Below are 20709 nucleotides of genomic sequence, written 5' to 3' on the forward strand. Positions count from 1 at the left end.
TGTGGCAATTACGTTCACCCTCACTACTCCTCGACCTTGTTGTTGCAGCAGCTAGACCTCCATCCCTCTCACGACATGAGCATGAGGATGATTGATGTACTTTGTATCCAAAACCCAAATCCAAATACAAAAACATTTGGTATCCAAATACAAAAACATGAGATATCCAAACATGGCATTAGGAGCCGTTTTGATATTCTGATTTTAGAATATTGGATTTCCTCAAAATCTTGGACCGGAGACAAGAGAAGGAGACCATCCTTGATTTTCGGATTTCTCGCCCTTCTTTCCGTCACCGGGAGAGTAGGAGATCGTCCCATGTTTCCAAGCTTTAGAAATCTCGGGATGGGGAAGAGATTTCTAAAACCATAATGGATTGTAAACTCCAGAATTTTACACCACTTTCAAACTAAAACCTGGATTCTAAAATCCACGTATCCAAATGGCCCCTTAAGATTGGCAGTTTTGCATGATTTTTAGGCCATAAAAGACCAAAGACAAGCTATTATGTGAATGGTCCACAACTCCACATCAAACAAAAGTTCGACCCACAATTTTAAAAAATTCCTCTCAGATCCAACACATTAGAAACTAGCCAGAGGATAATACTTCCCTAAAGCCGACATATTAAAAACCAACATAGTACATTTAATAACTGCTTTGTTCCACAAAAAGTTAAGGAAAACTCATAAGCTTAAAGCAAACTGAAAAACTAGCATGAATTGTCTCAAACTAGAATAGAACACAATTATCCACTCCCTAGACTAATCCAAATTAGGCAAATCTCCCCTCAACAAAATTATCTCATAGGTCTCCACAGAAACTCAAGACTGACAAAGGAAACAAAGCAACATAACCCAGACTACCGATAACGGCGAAGGGAAAGGGTGTTGTTTCTCTTCCAGGTTGCCCTCCGGGATGGGCGTACCTTGCTATGCAAGTGGCCTTTCCCACGGAGACCTCTATATTTCTTCCCAGCAGAAGTAAGCCCACGGAGCTCTCTGTGCTTGTGAACTGGTTTGCATATCCAGTTTATCCTAGGATCATTTCGAATAGCATTGTGAGCAGCATCGACCAGGATTATCTCGAAGTACTTGTAGGTTGAATCCTGCAGGGAGTGGGAGTGTATTATTAGCACAGTTGCAATAATGGTGGATACAAAATGGGCTTCACCAGCGTCACATTTGTTCTTACCTCATTTATCCAATAAGAGTTCAGAACTTTCAGACCACCCAGTTTTCGGCCAGCTCGTTCTTCAGCCACTGATCTCTTGTTCCTTTGGAATTTCAGTTGGGTAATACCTTGGTTCTTGGGCTTTCCATAGACAATACCTTTGGGAACGGGCCTCTTTCGGCCACCACGTCTAACACGAACACGGTAAATCACGTACCCCTGTGGGCAAGAAACAAACATGCAAGGGCAGAATTAATTCAGGTGAGACAGGGAGAAAGATCAAACACAGGAACCTCACTAACAAATTTTGTGTGCATGAAAAACTAATCTACATCTTCGACTCATTATGATCTAAGAAAAAATATTCACCATGGGAAAGTCGAATGTTTTGAACTTCTGATATTGGCAGCCCTCTCTTTATATTGAACTTCTCCGGTAATTGGTAGATTTTAGGAATTGAACAACCAATGTAACTCAGATTTGAGAGCAACAGACAAGTAAAACTTAATAGAAGCATCTTTGATGCTTTTTTTCTCAAGGTCATGCACAAGAACATTACCACGCCATTTAAACAAGAATCCAGTAAAGCAAACATTTATGCAGGCAAAAAAATCACTATGAAGTTTTACAGCAAATCATAAAAACAAAAGCCAACAAAGTAGAAAAATATGCACAGATATATATGCATACATACGTACAAGCAAAATTGGATATATGTGGGTAGATAGAGGGAGGGATATCCACACAGATAAATCAGCTTTCACATCCTTACACCCTGTTCGTTTAAGATTCTGAAAACCGATTGTGACTCTTTGGTGGAGCAGAATCACGTCAAAGATGAGATCACCATCTCACCTGGATGAGAGCGCCTTGAATCCACAAGGGAAGATTAAAAAAAAAAAAAAACTCGGAATTTTATTCGATGAATGAAGAACTGCAGACATCCTACAACCGTTATTTATAGACTATTCTCTTTCATTAACCTACCGAAACTCAAATTCATATCCTGCACAAACTCTAGTTTCCATCTTAAACAATTCTATTCAAACCTTACATCCAATCTTACGCTAAGACTTAACCTATTAGCACTCATAATTAAAGTAGAAGAGCTACTTTAAACTACAGACAAGTAAATAAACTCTACAAAGACTTCTAATTATAATTCAACTCATTAGACTTATTCCCCGGTGCATTTTTTAGGGAAAAATCTCTCTCGTGCTTCAAATTCATCTCTTTAACTACTTTTAACTGCATTTTTATCCTAAGACTTATTTCCCTACACATTATTTTGGGCAAAATCTCTCCCGTGTTTCAAGTTCACCTCTAGTTCTGATTTATGGCGATGGCGGCGCAAGATCTGCTCTAGCGGGGAGCATAGGGATCCTACTCAACCTAGGTGGATTCCCCCTGACCCGGGCTTGATCGAGCTTAACTTCGATGGATCAAGTGTGGCGGTGGCACGAGATCTGTTCTAGCAGGGAGCGGATAGGGATCCTCCTCGCCCGTGAATTCCCCCTCACCCAGGCTTATTCAAGCTTAATTTCAATGGATTGTGTTTGGTCAATCTGGGGACGGCGGGTGTCGGAGGCCTTAGACATGAGAGGGGATCCATTAAATGGGCTTTCTCCGGTCCTATTGGCAAAGCCGATTCTAAGAAGCTGACCTTAAAGCGGTCCTTCAAGGTATAGACTTGCCAATGAGAGTACCATGTCAGCTTTGGTGGTGGAGGGGGATTCCCCCAACTTTATTCAATGATTGCTCGGAAATCATCCCCGCCTTGGAAGTGCATGCATCCGATTGATGAGATTCAGGAAAGGGTGGGGTTCTCACTCTATCTCGTATCACCGTGTTAGAAGGGTGGCAAATAGTGAGGCTGATGCTCTTGCTCGTGTGGGGATGACTAGGCCCAGTTTGGAGATGTTTGACTTCCTTCCCTCTTGAGTCTGTGGTTTTAATTTGTTGTATATGATCCTTTCTTTCTGTTATTTTCTCTCATGATCTGACCATCTCGGTCGTGCTTGTGTGGTTCTTTTCTTCTGAATAGAATTTCTTTATAATTCAAAAAAAAATAGAATCCATCTCTTAATATGAAATTTATCCTACGTCATTCCCCTCCACTTGAATGAAACTCATCCTCGAGTTTAGGTTTGGTTACAGAGGTGTGTGGTCACATATAGATCAGCAATGTTGAAGATCGAAGAAATTGCCACACCATTTATCCTTCCAAAATTTGATTCACTCCCCTGAGTAACCTATAAAGTGGATGCCTTCGTTAGACCTGAAACGAAGTTTAAGAATATCTCGCTGCACAGTCACTCATCTACTATGGTATTTGTCATCAGATTCCCATCTTCCAGGCAATTCACTGGATTTCACTTTAATGACATTCACTCACAGGTGATGACTTTCTTAGTTTCTTCACCATATCTCCTTAAACACTTACCCAAAAGCGCTTTATTTACCTCATTTGGACTTCTAATGCCCAAACCACCAGCCTTTATAGGCTTACAAACCTCTTTCCATTTAACAAGATGCATTTTCATCGTTTCATACAGTCCTCCCCAAAGAAAATGTCTTTGGATTTTTTTCTCAAAAAAAAAATGTCTTTGGATTTCTTCTATTCTCTTTATGACACACAGGGCATTGAAAGACAGACGACTGGTAGATGGTGATATTTGCTAGAACAGCTTTGATCAACGAGATTCTTCCTCCCAAAGAGACCAAATTACGCATCCACGTATCCAACCTTCTTTCTACTTTTTTCTACAACAGGGCCCCACTGCTTCTTTTTTGGTCTACCTTTGCCCAATGGCAAACCAAGGTAGACGGAGGGAAGCAATTCGACGGAGCATCCAAGGTTCTTAGCAAACCTCTCTATAACCAATCCATAGCATCGCAAGACCGCCTTTAACCTTATTATCCTTTCCATGTCTGGCAACGAAACACTAATGTATCATCGGCGAATTGAAGATGAGACACTTCTAGCCCATGGTCACCAATTTTAAAGCCCTCAATCAACCCCACCTTTGAGCCTTTAGCAATCAGTTTACTCTAACACAAAGAGGAGGGGAGAGAGGGGATCTCCTTGTCTCAACCCTCTAGAGGATTTAAAGAAACCTTTCGGCGACCCATTCACCAAAATAGAGAACCATGCACCATGCAGATGAAATGCACACCTTTACCCAATTGTGCCACTTCTGACCTAAGCCCATTCTTTGCATTACATAGCCTAGGCAGTCCCATTCTACTCTGTCGTAAGCTTTCTCCATATCAAGCTTGCAAACTATGCCACTTTTCCCCAACTTTCAGTAGCAATCAATCATCTCATTTGCAATTAAGGAGCAGTATAGGATTTGCCTCCCATCCATAAAAGCCGACTGGTATGGAGAAATGATACTTTGGAGGACCCGCTTCAATCTCTTGGCTAGAACCTTCACCAACACCTTGTAAAGACACCCCACCAAGCTAATGGGTCTGGCACTAGTTCCTTTGTCTAGCACTAGGCCTTCGTAGAATTCCAAAAAGAAAGACATAATGTCTTCCTTTACATACTCCCAACATCTTTGGAAAAAGGCTAAACAAAAACCGTCTGGACCAGGGGCTCTATCCTCACTTAGGGCAAATACAGACTTCTGAATCTCCTCTTCCGAGAATAGTTTCCCAAGATTGTCCCTTTCCCCAGTCAGATAGACTTTTGAGCTCTATCCCATCCGCTGGGTCAATCTCCACCTTCTCATAAATATAGATTTTTGTAGAAAGAGACGATTTCCTTTATTATTTCTTCCTTCTCTTCCACTTCTACTCCCTCTACCACAACTTCATAAATATGATTCCCCTGTCGTCTAGCACTCGCTATTCCGTGTTTTTATCCCCTTCTTTTGGCCATCTGACTCTAGATTTCTATCACCAAGAAATTTCTTCCTGAAGGATGATAAGGTCTCCTCTTTTAATCTCCCCATTTCCTCCACTTCGTCGATACTAGTTGCATTAGATTCCTCTTTGTTAGCAATATCTTTTATCATGGCCAGCAGCCCTTGCTTTCTTTCCGCCGCTCCTTTCCTTCTTTCTTTCTCCCATTCTTTTTTTTTTATGCTTAACATATCCTAGTTTCAGCCCAAATCGGCAGAACCGGTAAAAGACGTTCCCTCCAACCGCCCACCCAGTCTTTCCTCCATCTTCGGCTCTTCCAACCATACCAAATCAAACCAAAAGGGATAAGGGCCCCAAGACTCGAGCCTCAGATCTAGCACAATTGGGCAATGGTCTGAAGTAGAGTGAGAGCACGCGAGGTGGCATAGATCTGGAAATTCTTCTAGCCATCTAGAACACACTAGAAATCGGCCAAGGCGATTTCTACTCTGATTTCTAGACCAAGTGAACCAGGTGCCATTAAGAGGTAAATCTAACAACTCATAACTGGTAATGAGGTCGGAGAAAGCTTGCATATATAGATTTAATCTTTTACAACCCTCGCTCTCCTCAATCCATCCAATCTCATTGAAATCCCCACCTAGACACCATGGGCTATCCCATTTTTCCTTTACTTCAGATAATTTTCCAAAAGATCTCCTTTTCTACTCTTAGGGGAGGGGATCGTAAACTCCTGTGAAAGTTCAAAGAGACATGTCTATTATTTTCCTTAACACTACCGATAAAGCAAATTTTCCTATCAAGGTATCAATGGCCTCGTAAATAGCAGAATCCCAAGCTACCATAGCTCCACCTGCAGCTCCTACTACATTTATTGAAACAAACTCCTACCTAGACACCGCTTGTATCTCTCTCAAGCCATACCTATTCATGTTTGCCAACTTCGTTTCCTGGATACACATCACTTCGGGTTTGATCTTTTGGAAAAGCGCCTTAACCTGGGCCTTTTTTCTAGGGAGCCCAGACCACTTATGGTCCATGAGGCTGGCCTTGCCCTTGCTTACCAGTTACCACGCAATGCCTGAGGCTCAGTATATCATCCTAGGTATGGATTCATTATTTCTTTTTTGGTTAGCCTGCCCATATCTCCCTTGACTTTTCCCTTCAACCTCAACCCTAATTTTCCTCATTATTTATCCCGCTTCATACCCTAAACCTTTCAGCTACATTAGCCTTATATCATGTTAGACTCCTTTAGGGCTATAGTTAGACATTAGTTAGTAAATCTCATTTGTTTGATAGATTGTTATTGAGATCTGATTTCTCTGCTTAGTTAGTTGGCTTTTTTTTTTATTAGAACCTATTGTTGGAACTTTTACTTGGATGAGTTGAATTATATGGATGAATAAATTTTAAAGCCTTAGATATTTATGAAAATTCTAGCTGCTTTGATTATTATGTGTCGATTATTTAGATTTGGGAATGTACTGTTGCTATTAATCTGAATTGGACAACAGTTCTTGTGCTCCTATGTTCTCAAAACTTGTTCTTTCTTTGATTAGTATGTGCTGTTTATTTGTATTTGGGAATGTAAGTTGCTAATAATCTAAATTAAAAAACATTTTGTGTGCTCCCAAGTTCCCAAAATTTGATCCGCAAACCCTAGGTTTGCACCTATGTGTCCAACTATAGTATCTGACATCTTTACATAATGCTGCATTAGACAATGTATCAGGACTCAGATGATTTTCATCACAACTGCAGGTAATAACAATGATCCAAACCATAAGGATATGATGTGTACCAGAATATCTGGCATGCTTACAGAATGTGTTTTTTTTTTTTTTTTTGGAACGGTGAATACAGAATTTTACGTTAAAAAACTTACCAGTGCTACTAACATTAATAAACTTGCATTAAATCTTACAGAATGTTGCATTAAAAAACTTACCAGTGCTAAGATAGTTTTCACCACAACTGCATGTAATAACCATAAGATCATTTTGATCGTTCCATCAGACCGAAAAAACAGAGAGATGTGGATGTTCAGATTTGAGACCACCACAAAAACAAATGAAGAAATAAACATGACAAGCATGGAGGTCTGGCATAAAGCAAGAAGAGCAATACTATGAAATGCACAGATATAACACAGCAAATGCGATGGGAGTGATTGGATCCAATAACTGCATGACCAGTACCATTCATCCAGTAACCAACCCTACTACATGGGCTAGCAATCACTAGGATCATATCCTAAAACTTAAATCTGTCTTCCAATTGGATAGTTAGGATCGTACAATAGGAAAGATCTTCAGGCCATGTCATCTGCACAATGGGTCTAGCATAAGAATGACCCAAACCATAATGATATCATGTGGGAGTGCCGAACCACAATATCTGACATAATTACAGGATTGAATTGCATATTCTCGTTCGACAAAAACAAAAAGAATGATAACTGCAGTCGCAAACAGTAAAAATCATAAAAACTAAAATAAAAACCAGACAATATAATCAAGAAAGAAAAAATGTTTATTGAGCACATCAATATACCTCCGCTTCAAAAAAAATATATACCTGCTTTGCCTTGTATCCCAACCGACGAGCCTTATCAGGACGTGTCGGTCGTGTAACACGCACAATGGAAGGGTGCTGACGGTACTCCCAGCACCTCACCCTCTGCAAGAACCGCATCACATCAGACTGCTTCTTCCTCCATAGTTCTGAAACGTACTTGTATGCACCTGAACACCAAGAATCAAAATCAGAACCCTAGTCCAAAACCCAAAAACCAATAAAATCCATCTGTAAATACATGCATTTTTCAGACACAATCCCAATATCGAACTGCTAAAACCCAACAACAGAAATTTTCTTTCATAAAAATAGAAAGAAAATAAAATGGAGCAAGGCAATGCCATATATATATATATAAGGAAAACAAAAAAAAAAACGAAATCAAACCCAAAATCACAATCCCAAATAGTGTATCAAGATATAGTGTTTATTTTTTGCAAAATAAATAAATAAATAAAATAAGGGAAATGATCAACACAATCATGTTTTAATAATTGCACAAACCTAGCTTGTCCTTTCTTTTTTAATTGGCTTGTGAGAGCTTTTTGGAAAGTTCGATAACCCTTGACAGCTCTTTAAATACTAAAAGACAAGATGAGCTAGTGAAAATATCAAAACAAAGTTGTGCTGATATCATTTCCGTAAGGCCCTGTTCGGATTGCATGAATTTCCAGGAAAAGCATGGAAAGGAAAAATATCTATAAAATTTCGTACATTTTTTATACACGAAAAAAATATAACTTGAACCAACCCTATTCAATTTTAATTAGAGGAAGCTTCAATTTATGAAGATATCACTCAAAATTAACCAGAAGTCCATAACCATATCATTCCCCTTATTTTCTCAGAAAAAAAATTCCATCAGAAATGTTTTTTCTTGTAATCCAAACAGGGCCTAAAATAAACACTATACTTTAACATACAGTACTGAATCAGCAATCTAAGAACCAAGAATCTCAATGGCAGACATAAAAACCCTAAATCTAAGATTATACATCCAAAATTGGGGAAATAGCTGAAATAGACAGATTCAAAGCAGATGATCCATAAAAAAAAATTAAGAAACCAATCCTTAAGTCCCATATAAGAAAAGCAATCTCGAATCAAACCCAAAAGCCTGAGCATTCATAAACACACAGATTCAATCACAAGAACCCTAATCAGGCATAAACATATATAGATTCAAACAAAGTAAAAACCCTAACCCTAACTCGATCCATCAGCACAATACGTGAAAAAAAAATTAAAAAAAGCAGAATAATCGAGATGCAGAAGATGTGAGAAGAATAAAACGGAAGATGGATCGAAAAGAAATTGGAAGTGGATTACCCATGGCAGAGCGATCCTGTTACGCGTCGTATACTCTCGCAGAGGCTCGGATGCTATACCTTGTGTTCTTGCATTATAAAGCAAGAGGGTAAGAGGGAGGGTTTTAAGATATAGCAGATCTCAGCCGTTTGTTTTGAGAAATGTTGGCCGTCCGTTCTTTGAGTAAGCAATACCCTCTTACCATTTTATTTGACCTAAGTTCATCTTGACCTAACTTCATCTTTAACATTTCAAGGTATAAAATTATTGGGATTTGCTAGGGACCATCGCAAAAGGCATTTCGCGAAACCGCTGTTGCAAGATAGAGGAGCCACATAGGCTCACTCTTCCGCGAAATACCTTCTGCGATGGTCACTAGCTAATCACAAAATTATTTGTGTATTTTTTTTATTTTTTTATTTTCTGGTGTCTCCAAGTGGTGAGAGAGAGGTTACAAGTGGTGAGAGAGAGGTTAGGTGGGTAAAGTGGCTAAAAATCAGGAAACAAAAAATAGGAAACTAGTCTCCAAGTTGTGAAGTGGCTAAATATCATAACACCCAAAAATCTACTCAAATTCCGATCCACTTTTTCCTAATTTTTTTCACTACTTGCAGACAATAATTTATCTTGAAAAAAGAAATCCTAGCTGCGAGACATGGCCTTTTGTGTTTCAATTTTAAGATTAATAGGGTGTGGCTCCATGCATGTTGAATGACTGGGGGTGTCAATGGACCAGCTTTTGATAGGATCCACCCACTTCTTGGTCACTATACATTCAGATTGTTTAGGCCATGTTCGTTTAAGATTATGTCGACAGATTGCGATAGGAGTGCAACTTGGGTCGGGTCGGGTCGGGTTGAGCTAAAAAATGAATAGGAATCAACCTAAATCCAACCCTATTTCAAAGTAAAAGCTCAACCCGAATTCTAAAAAATCGACCCGATTTGCACCCCTAGATTGCGAGTGCTAAACTGATCATTTGACTCGTATTTAAACGTAATTTTGAGTCCAATAATCAGTTTGGCACTCACAGTCTGTTGTCATAATCCTAAAAGAACAGGGCCATATTAGTTGGATCGCTTTTCAGAGTGCTGTTCGGAGCTTACTTCTTGAACGTTGGATATAGCAGATCCTGTTATGTATCCTAAACAAACGTTGGATTGTTTATTAGGGTGTGGCTCCCATGCATGTTAAATGACTAGGAGTGCTTTTGGTCACTCCATAGAGGATCCTTCTTACGTTGTACACAACTAGTTACGTTGTACACAATTAGGGTTTAGGGTTGAGAAAGAGGAAAGAAGGAAGTGGGAAGAATAATGTCACCCTCTATTCAGATCTAAGACGCTTCAGCCGATTTTGTGTCTACATCTGGATCACAATCCAAAATCATTTCAGACCTTTTGGGCCCAATAATAGGTTTGGGGCTCACAATCTAAACCGAATAGGGCCTTAGGATATGTATCCATTTCAGACCTTTTGAGCCCAATAATAGGTTTGGGGCTCACAATCGATTGCCACAATCTAAACCGAATAGGGCCTTAGGATATGTATCCAATAGACAATTACCCAAATATTGTTTATAAACGTTCAGATCCTTTGGATCTATTAGACCGGACCATCCGGGGTGACACACTGGGCTACAAAAACTAAAGTTTAAGTTCCTTGTGAGCGAGAAGGATTCCTTTCAATCAAGCTGATAGAATTATATAATTGTGATCAGAAAGAGATAAAGATATTCTGGTCCTTATGAAATAGGGATATTTTTAGATTTTTTCCGTATTTAAGGATTTTTCAATAACTCTAATAATTTTATTATTTTTCTTATTTTTTCCTTTTTTTTCTCAAACTTATGGTGGATAAACGCATTTTGGATAGACAAACTTAGTGTTAAGCTACTTTGATCATGTTCTTTTATGAGTTTTGAATATTTTGGTAAATTTTTATGATATAAAGGTAATCTGGTCATTTCTACTAAGATAAGGATATTTTGGTCATTTTCTATACCATTGGGTGTTTTGGTCATTTTCAATGAGATAGAGATATTTTGATTATTTTCTATGAGATAGTAGGTGGACATGGGTCGGTTCCAACCTGAGGAACCGAACCGAACCGGAATTTGGTTCGGTTCCATATTTATATGGTTCGGTTCCGATTCAAACTGTTGGGAACCGATTGTACTTGGTTCGGTTATGGGTTTGGGTTCCTGGAACTGAGAACCGACCCCCAACTGATAAATCACCCCCCGTTTTCGTGAGAAAATTCACCCCCTTTAACGTTTTGCTTTGCCTTTTAATCTTAAAAAGTTAAAAACAAATAAAATCCCAATCGTAAAGACTAAAGACTAAAGAACGAAACCCTAGTTGTCTAGTATTCTACTCTCGCCACTCTCGTCTGTCGCCACTCTCCTCTCTCTCCAACCTCGCAAGCTCCTCCTCTTGCCACTCTCGTCGTCTTCAACGAAGAAGGTATGAAACTTCTCTCTCTCTCTCCCTCTCTCTCTCTCTCCCTCTCTCTCTCTCTATTTTCGTTTTTTTGCAATACAGTTGAAGAAGAGGGATGTATTTTATCCTTTTTGTTGGTTGAAATTGGGGGATTTATTCTTGTGATGTAGAGAATAAGGGATTTCTGCTTTTGATGTATATTAAGGGTTATTGTTCTTGTTTTTTATGCATCTGTTAGGGTTTATTATGTTTTTTTGTGGCTGGAATTGGGGGAAACTGGGTATACATTGCACCTGGGTAAACCCATAACCGAACCGAACCAATCAAGTTCGGTTCTGGTTCGGTTCGGTTCCAAAGATAAATGGTTCGATTCTGGTTTCAAATTCTGGGAACCAATTACATATGGTTCGGTTCTGGGTATACCCTAAAACCAAACTGAACCGAACCGAACCATGTCCACCCCTATGAGATAGCGGTATTTTGATCATTTGCTCTTTTGAATTTTTTTTTTTCATTTTTTCCAATTTTCTCAAACTTACCGTGCAGATAGGGAGTGTTCTAGGAGAGGGGTATTTAAAAAGAAAATAACACGTATTTTCTTTATATTTTGGAGAAAATGTAAACCCAAGAATAAACAATCAACAATAAATGAGTTAACCAAAAAGGGGAAAGCTCATATTACAGGGAATATTTTTTTCGAGAAATTAAAATTCATACATACAAACATGCCCTAAAATCTTGAGAAAGAGTGGGATTTTTTACAATTCATCAAATCCGTATATATGTAGGCATTAGGGTTGCAACCCTGGTCATGCGGTCTGGTTTTCCAATACCCTATGCTACCCGAGAAACTATCTCAGGTCGGGTCGGGTTTCTTTTAGAAAAACCCGTGATTCATTAACCCGGCCCTACCCGAGATAGTTTCTCGAACTAGGTCTGGTCGGGTTTTTTTCCCATTCCCGATGAATTCACCATAAACCCTCCATGAACACCTATTGATCCAAGTCTTCTTGGTGCTTATGATCAGAACAATATTCGGTTGGTCCTTGGGGATCTGTTTAGACACATGAGAGCAAGCAGCTCCTTAGAACTCTTCAAGTAATTCATGAATTCAAAAATCGATTAAAAGCACCTATAGTACTGAATTGTGGATGGGAAGAAGCAATGTGATGTGGAAGAACTGCCATGATCTGTCTCCTTGCGAATGGAATTTCTGTTCATAAAAATGAGAGAAGATGGACCTAGTAGCAGTACTGTCACTTAAATAAAATGCCAGTAGCTCTATAGTATTTTGTGAATGGAAATATTCTCGAAAGGGTTGTTTCACAGGATAAGATTTGGTATCCATCGGTCTAGATTTCACGAGGGAATAATGCTGGCCGGGCAGAAGGCATGGTCTATGACTTACACCTTTTTTTTATGGGAAACGTGCTTAATGAAATATGCCATATGTCCTTGGTGTTGAAGATAGAATATGCGATAACAGTTGATGGCCTATAGTGTTTTCCACATCTTGTGTTGCATGGGAACAGCATAGCTCCAAATTAGTGTCTATGAATGGAGGGGCATCTCAAAATGTGTTTTGAATCATATGATGATGGAAATCCATTCTTTGCTCTAATGGTGAAATATCTGTTGTGATGCAGCATAGCCTTAGCCTTATGTTTAGCGGATGGCATAGTTTTCAGCAGGGTTGTAACTTGGGTCGGGGGGTCAGGTTCTCCAGAACCCTACCCTACCCTAGAAGAAATCTCAGGTCGGGTCGTGTCAGTTTAGTTTTTTTTAAAACCCGGGATTCCAAAAACCGGCCCAAGGTTTTAAGAGGTCGGGTTGATGCGGGTCGGGTAGCAACCCCAGTAAGCATGGTTTATATAAATAAGGATCCAAAAAATCTTTACTTTAGGAATTACAATCAAAACATAAAGACGCCACACAATATGGAGACGAGTAAAGTTCGGAACAGCTAGAGATACTTCTTATATTGTGCCTTTTTCTAGAAGAAAAAGTTCCCCACACTAACTTGTCATTGGATACCATTTCGAAAGCTAGAGGCAAGTAAAGACACATACAAGTTTGTTACACAAGGCCAGGGCATATTTTTCTTTAGAACAAACTACGTTCAGGCACAAGTACAAGTGAGAGCGACTCATTTAGCAAATAATCAGTTTTGGACTCAAAATCAATTCTAAAAATCCAAAACTGACAAGGCCTTAAGGATCCAAAAAGCATTTATTTGCTAGGCGTTGCTAGGAAAGGGCAATGCACCAAAATTCTCCCCACCTAAAGATCTTAACCCTCCGATTTGTAGCCCTTAGATGGATCTGCATTCATTCATTAAGAAAGTCTCAACAAATTAAAGTTAGAATATTTTGAGAGAGGGGGGGGGAAGGAATTTGATGCATAGTCCATCCATAAAAAGGCTTAACAGATATATGGGCATGCATTATATTCATAACAACTCACAGACAAAAACAAGGAACGCCCTCCCTTTATACAAAAGACAGTAGCCCAAAAAAACCAAATTACATCCACTAACTTAAAAGTAAACACTTCATTAACTAAGGAAGAAACTGAGTTGTATCTCTAAGTCTCATTTTCATCCCTGGTGCATCCCTCCCGATCCCGTAAATCGATGGCCAGGATTGTTAGATCCTTGATCGAACTCTCTAAGACCCTCAGATCATTGAAGTTAGAAGACACCCAAGTCGACCATCCCTGCATGGTCCCCCCTCCCCTTTTAAAAGAGAACCAGGATGGAGAACAACGAGAGTCTTTCAAAAGGAGTCATTGCAACATAATTACAGAAGGTGACATAAATACATAATAGATTTGCAAAATAACTTGAGAGTTTTGGCCACACTCAATGATGGAATCTTCCCATACCAAGCATGTCTTTGTTGTACTGAGGGGGCGCTATCGGGTCACCAGACTCCGGCCTCTTCGCAAAGCGCCCTTTAATCCTTGGCCTCTTTTCGGCATACTCTTTCCTTGATGCATATCTGATTTGCTTCTCAAACTTTCTATTCTTCTTCTTCTCCTTGTACCTCAACACCCTTGCTTCTCTCTCCAGCATAGGATCAACTTCCCCAGAAGTGATCGTGTTACCGATATCCTTCACATTTCTAGGTGAATGGTCGCTCAATGTGCTACCCATATATGACATCTGCAAGAAAAATTCCAAAATGTCATCAAAACTACAAAAAAGAAGTAAATGTAATGACACTAATTGCAATTAATTGTCCTTATGGAATGAAAGAAGGGAAATAAATATCTTTTAAACAAAGGGATATGCCTTTCAATGTGTGTCTGCCCTACTCCGCTCATAATCATATTGGGGTTACTTAGTAACTTACGAACACTTTGTGCCCCATCTATTAATTTTTTTATTCCCAAATGATGCATTCTAAGTTGGAATGCAAAAGGTAGTCTCTTTCTTCCGTAGATTTAATACGTTGGTAAAATCATTAATTTTATATGACCTTATGTTAGTAAAATGATTAATTCTACATGACCTTTTCGGAACAAATAAATAGGTTCTTAGTTGGCATCCCACCCAATGAATCACTAAGATTTGTTTCCAGTAGAATCTTAAGTAATAACAAGGGAATTGCAAGCGTCCATTGCAAAAAGCATTTCGCGGCTAGTCTGTCGCATGTCAGACCACCCACCTCGTGAATGGAGAGACAGACACTTCTGTCTCTCCATTCACGAGGTGGGCTGTCTCTCCATTCACGAGGTGGGTGGTCTGACATGCGACAGACCAGCCGCGAAATGCCTTTTGTGATGGACCCTAACAAATCCCCAATAACAATTAAGTTTTGTCATTCCCATATCTTCTCTATTAATAACTAGGTTTAAAATCTGCAATGGAGCTCCCAATTTACTCTGTGATTGAGTCAATCTCCTAAGTCTCTATTGACTCAGTGAATATTGCTAGCATATTTAGTGTTGCAACATCTTTAGTATTGTAACAACTATTTTTTTAATGGGTTGGTATTGTAACATCTTGACTATTCTAAAAGTGCCTCTGAAAAGCTGAGCAAAAAAGTACATATAAAACAAATTGAGTACTGCCATGAAAATATGGTAGTGGGGACACCAGTCCCCAATCAAAACTTCCCATCAACCAATCAGATGAATAGGGTCGATCATCAGATCAATGCAAATAATTATTGGCCATTCTCCATCAAATGAACGGTCTGGATCCAATACACCTTGTACTGATAAGGAGGAGAAAAGAAACTTCTCCACTAGCACAAAAAGAAGAGGAAGCACAAATTTAGTAATCTGTCACAAAACTCAGTTTACTTTAGGGAGATGATTTTTTCACCCCCTGTAGGATTATGCGCCCCTCTTCTAAAAATGATTTGACATAAAAAAGCGTTAATGTCTGCCCCAATTCACTTTAAAAGTGGGGCGCATAATCCTATGGTGGGGGTGAAAAAATCATCTCCCTTACTTTATCATCCTTAGAATTCTTTCAGATACTCATAAAAACCCATAAAATTTAGGGTTTCTCTGGACATCTCCTTCCCACCTGTTAAATTACCAACTACTCCAAAAGCTTAGGCCCATGGAGATGGCATTATTTAATCTTTTAAACCTTAACTTTAGCACTCCCCCTCACCAGTGGCCCCTCTTTTTTTTTCTTTTTTTTTCTGGGTTGGCTTTACACATGCACTTTAATATCAAGGAGTTGTGAGTTTTGAAAGCCTCTAATACCATGTGAAACAACAAATTACTCCAAAAGCTTAAGCTGTTGGAATTTGTGTCATTTAATCATCAACTCCACCCAACAGTGAAATTGCTGTAATTTTTTCCCTTTTTACAGCAGATTTAATGGTACTTTTCATATAAATGACCCTTAAATTTAAGTACATACAACTTCAAAAAATAGAAAATCATTAAGTAAAGTTATATGAATATACTCACGGCAGTAGTGCTACTCGTGGCCTGACCCAAAACCGAGATCTCAACCGGGGGCGAACCGGGTGTCGAGGTGAGTGAACTCGTGGTGCTGGAACAACAAACACCGAGTGTTAAATGGTGAGGATTCCAATAATTACTTGGGTGATCAGAATATTTTCCGGCGGGCGCCGAAAGTGGCATCTCATCATGCCTAGACTCGTTACCATTTAAATCATTTAGTAGCCACGAAACCTCATCATCATGCCGGAAAAACTGAAATTCATGTAGCCTTTGGACCTGTCTGGCCGGAGAAAGCGAAATTAGGGCGTTATTATTGTCGGAGATTTCGAACAAGGTTGGGTGATAGGTGAAATTACAGCCACATGAAGCGGATCCGGAGCTCCGGCATGGGCCACATAGGCCCGATGATGTTAAGGCAGTGGTCATGTTCCCGGGGCGGAGTGAGTGAGGATTTTGGGTTGTGGGTTGGGGAGTTAAATGGGTGGAGGATTTGATACGGTGAGGGGTTGAAAACTTGAAACCAATTACAGCCAAGGAAGAGATTTAAACGATATGTTTTTCTTACGTGGAAGATTCTGTACCACTTTTTTCTGTCTGGAGATAAACTAGTGTAGTACATTTTACACAAAAGAGTCTTCACTTTTTCTCTTTATCTCAGTAATTTTTCATCTACGTGGACTTGGAGTCTTCTTGGTTGCAAAGAGAAAAAGTGAAAAACGAATCATCCAACTACTACTGGCAAGGGCAGCTCGGTCAGGTGGGCCCACAGAGGTGGTGGTTCTTTAACCCTGGTTAATTCTATCCATATCATATAGGCAGAATTTTACAATCTTTAACCATGGTTAAACTAGTACTGTCAATTGGGTTATAGATTCGGAAAGGGTCACATATAATAATCAACATAAAATTTCCTTGTGAAGGTCGAGGAAAATTGCTGAAAAGTAAGGGCTGTTAGGTTCCTTCCTAAAAGACAATTATTGCGCCATACTTGTACGTGCCTGCCTAAAAGACAACAAGTTGCCATCTAGGACACCCTTTATCTGTCAAGGCTCTTTTAGCGTTATGCCAAGAAAAGCTAAACCGTTGATTTTTGTAGTCAAATTATCTTTAGGCATGTGGTTTCCATCTGGGAAGGGACCCAAACTCTGTCTCATGTGGTTCCCACGTAATGTTTTACAGGATCAAGGGTCATGATTTCACATGGAAGCCTCTATGTGGGACCCAAAATTGCCTTCTAGCCCATGTTTGTTTAAGATTATGCCAACCGATTGTGAGTGCCAAACCAATTATTGGACTCAAACTTTAACGTAATTTTGAGTCCAATAATTGGTTTGCCACTCGCACAATCGGTTGTAATAATCTTAAACAAGCAGGGCCTTACCATTAATCGTGGAAGCGATTGTATGCATTATATGTTAGGATAGCATGATTGGCTTGATTTTATGCCATGAGACATCCAAATTCAAGGCCACTTAGATGAACGGTTTGGATCAATCAAAGTGGGACCCACTATGAGATGGGAAAATACCAGATTGTACAACAAAAAGGCTGCACCCTACAACGGGACAAACTTCACGAAGGCGTGCCAGTAGTAGAGGGTCTAAAATCCATCAAGATGTAGTCACAAAAGCCAAAAGGGACATAACTCTTATTTTTAAAATCTCAACCATTCTCACAGGAAATTTTTCTTTCAGCCTCCTGCACCGTAAGCCACATGACCAGTCAACTGAACTAAAGTCAGTACTAAGGACATTAGTCGGTTCATGTGATAAATGTTAGAAATAAAATACAAGACATCTGCACAACAATGTGTGGTTTACAACTAATTAAATGTAAAACTAAGACTAAGCAAGTAATAAGTCTAGTCGGCGGGCGATCGACATTGATAGATATTATTACATATTAGACACAAGGCCTATATGTTCGGCGGCAAGGAATTTTTTTTCCTTTTTCATGTGGTAAATCGGTGTCTCGAAATGGTAGCGTAGTGGGAGAAGGGGAGAGATTTGTGAGGGCACAATTGAGATGAGCCTAGGAAGTGTTGGAGAAGAGTCTCCCTCTAATCACCTAAACTTACAATTAATTTGGTTTGACCCGTGAAATGAACAGCATTACAATGTAGCTCCGAAGTGACAAGCACACCGTATTACGGTGCGTACGTAGTGTGGGAGAGATATTTCTCATTTGGCACCACATGTTTAGATAAGATCGAGGGCAAAAATCTTCAACTTGGCTTTGGTTTGGAGATGCAAAAGGGTTGCGTTTCGACCACACAAAAAGGGGGCAGGAATGAGGACATACTCGCACGCAAAGAAAGAGAGAGAGAGCGACAGGCAAAGCTCTTATATCCATGTATTTGGGTTTTGAAATGAGTGGATCCGGGACTTAAATGGGAATTATAAAAAAGGAGTGTGGTATTCATGAGATAAAAGGCAAAAGTGATACAAAAGTGAAAAGTGCTGTTATGCTTGTGGGCTATGCCCAACAAAAGAGTGACGTCAAAAGGCCATTTTTTTATCTCAAAATTCCACACTCTCTCCTCCCAATTCAAGCCATGGACAAAATGCCATGTGATTTGAAAGGGAAATGATATATTCGGCCCTTTTCTTCACTGGCCCAGCCCACTCTACTGTATTTATGAATTATGATTATTGATTACCCCTTTTCAGGTGGCCCAAGGAAGAAAAACGGTCCAGTATATATTATTTCCCTGTTCGAAAATGCCGACTACTTGGTAACACCTATCATTATCAATCAAGTTGTGATTACAGACATTTGCTTCTTTGTTTTCTAACCGTCCATTTTAATGGCAATAAATTGGAGAATTCCTCCAATAGGAGTGGATTCTGATGCATGGCCCATCCATAGTAAGCCTAATAAATAAATGGTTTAAATTATTTGACAAAGTTAGCTACCCCTAGTTGTACTTCTAGCCGTTCATATTTTTTCTCGGATCCCAGTAGACTTTGATGCATGGCCTATCTATTAGGGCTGCAACTCGCGGGTTTTACCCGACCCGCATCGACCAGAAAATAGCCTGGTTGGGTTCAGGTTTCATGGGTTTCGGGTCGAGCCGGGTTGAGCATTCAAAAGCCCGCATGAATCTCGGGTCGAGCCGGGTTTGAAGGGGCCCGACCCGACCCGACCCGAGATATTTCTCGGGTAGGGTTGGGTTCTCCAAAACCCGACCCGCCCGACCCGAGTTGCAGCCCTACTATCTATAGCAACTAGCAAGTCATAATAGATAGATGGTTTGAATCATTGAAAAAAGAGATACTTTCCTTGAAAAGTTAAGTGGTTCAATTATATAAGAACCCATGTCGCAGTACAGCCGAGCCTGTTTGGATTGTTGGAATTTTCTAGACAAGCTTGGAAGGGAAAAGATTTTCCAAATTTCCCTATTCAATTTTTATTTAGAAACTCCTTCAATTTATCATATTATCCCTCTAAATTATCGATAATCATATCATTTTCCTCTAAACGTAGAAAGTAAAACATTTCCATCTGTAAATAGGGCTATAATTCCACTTTGGGGAACTATTATCTGTATCATTTCTTTTACCATTGTTTGCAAACAATCATATTTAACTTAAAAAACTTTTGCATATAAGTTATTGTAGACACTTCTTAGATGAATCCAAAGTGGCCTTTACATATTTTTTTTTATCATACATCTCTAGATATATTAATTTTTATGAAAAAAAAATGACCATGGGTCCCTTTACTTTGGATTACTTCAACGTAGCATCATTGAACTATTCTCTAAATGACATCGACAATATTCAATTAAATAATAGACAATTTATTGATTTTTTTTTTTATGATGCATGTCCAAATTTCAGTTTTATTCAAATTCAGGGCTAAATAAACAATAATTCAACCGAGGAACACAACAAGAAAAGAGGATCACAGAAATAATAGATAAAAGGATTAAAAAAAAAAAAGTATGAAATTTTAGAAAGATTTTTCCTTTCCAAACTTTTCTAGAAAATTCCAGCAATCCAGACAGGGCCTGAGGGGCCGTTTGGATATGCGGATTTTAGAATCCATGTTTTTATTTTGAAAACAATGTAAAATAGGGTTCATGATCAAGTTGTTGTATGCTGTCCTGACAGCGTTTGTTGGATTTTAAGTGAGAAATTTAGGTTTTAAAAATCTCTCTTGCGTCCTAAAATTTCTAAAACTTGGAAATATGGGAGGATCTGCTACTCTCTTGCTGATGGGAAGAAGGTAGAGAAGTAAAAAATGAGTCAAAAAAAAAAAAAAAAACGGCTGGTCCACTTCTTCTCTTGTCTCTTAGCTACAATTTTGAAGAAATCGCAGATTCTAGAATCCGCGAATCCAAACGGCCCTTGGTATCTTAGGTGGTTGGTATGACCAATTAGAACTGCCCAAATTAAAAAAAAAA

General features: G+C 39.2%; 2 protein-coding genes across 2 annotated transcripts; both read right to left on the bottom strand.

The window, feature by feature from the left end:
• Nucleotides 1-627: 627 nt before the first annotated feature.
• On the bottom strand, nucleotides 628-9109 carry LOC143884990 (large ribosomal subunit protein eL15-like). The gene is made up of 4 exons (XM_077388908.1): nucleotides 8953-9109; nucleotides 7624-7790; nucleotides 1195-1392; nucleotides 628-1108 (listed from the first exon to the last, which is right to left on the bottom strand). Exons 1-4 carry the CDS (start codon nucleotides 8954-8956, stop codon nucleotides 863-865), a joined length of 615 nt encoding a protein of 204 aa, XP_077245023.1. The 5' UTR covers nucleotides 8957-9109; the 3' UTR covers nucleotides 628-862.
• Nucleotides 9110-13793: 4684 nt separating this feature from the next.
• LOC143884991 (uncharacterized) lies at nucleotides 13794-16831 on the bottom strand. Its single transcript, XM_077388909.1, has 2 exons — nucleotides 16305-16831; nucleotides 13794-14535 (listed from the first exon to the last, which is right to left on the bottom strand). Exons 1-2 carry the CDS (start codon nucleotides 16725-16727, stop codon nucleotides 14233-14235), a joined length of 726 nt encoding a protein of 241 aa, XP_077245024.1. The 5' UTR covers nucleotides 16728-16831; the 3' UTR covers nucleotides 13794-14232.
• Nucleotides 16832-20709: the final 3878 nt, after the last annotated feature.

The sequence above is a fragment of the Tasmannia lanceolata genome, unplaced genomic scaffold (assembly GCF_043159265.1).
Source record: "Tasmannia lanceolata isolate RefF3 unplaced genomic scaffold, GAP_Taslan_0.1 ptg000008l, whole genome shotgun sequence".
NCBI lineage: Eukaryota > Viridiplantae > Streptophyta > Magnoliopsida > Canellales > Winteraceae > Tasmannia > Tasmannia lanceolata.

Coding starts and splice junctions, on each gene's coding strand:
- LOC143884991 (XM_077388909.1), bottom strand. CDS start 16,727: ATGACCACTGCCTTAACATCATCGGGCCTATGTGGCCCATGCCGGAGC. Junction 14,536..16,304: donor CCACGAGTAGCACTACTGCC/GTGAGTATATTC, acceptor TTTTTCTTGCAG/ATGTCATATATGGGTAGCAC.
- LOC143884990 (XM_077388908.1), bottom strand. Junction 1,393..7,623: donor TGGGATACAAGGCAAAGCAG/GTATATATTTTT, acceptor TCTTGCCCACAG/GGGTACGTGATTTACCGTGT. Junction 1,109..1,194: donor ACTCTTATTGGATAAATGAG/GTAAGAACAAAT, acceptor CACTCCCTGCAG/GATTCAACCTACAAGTACTT.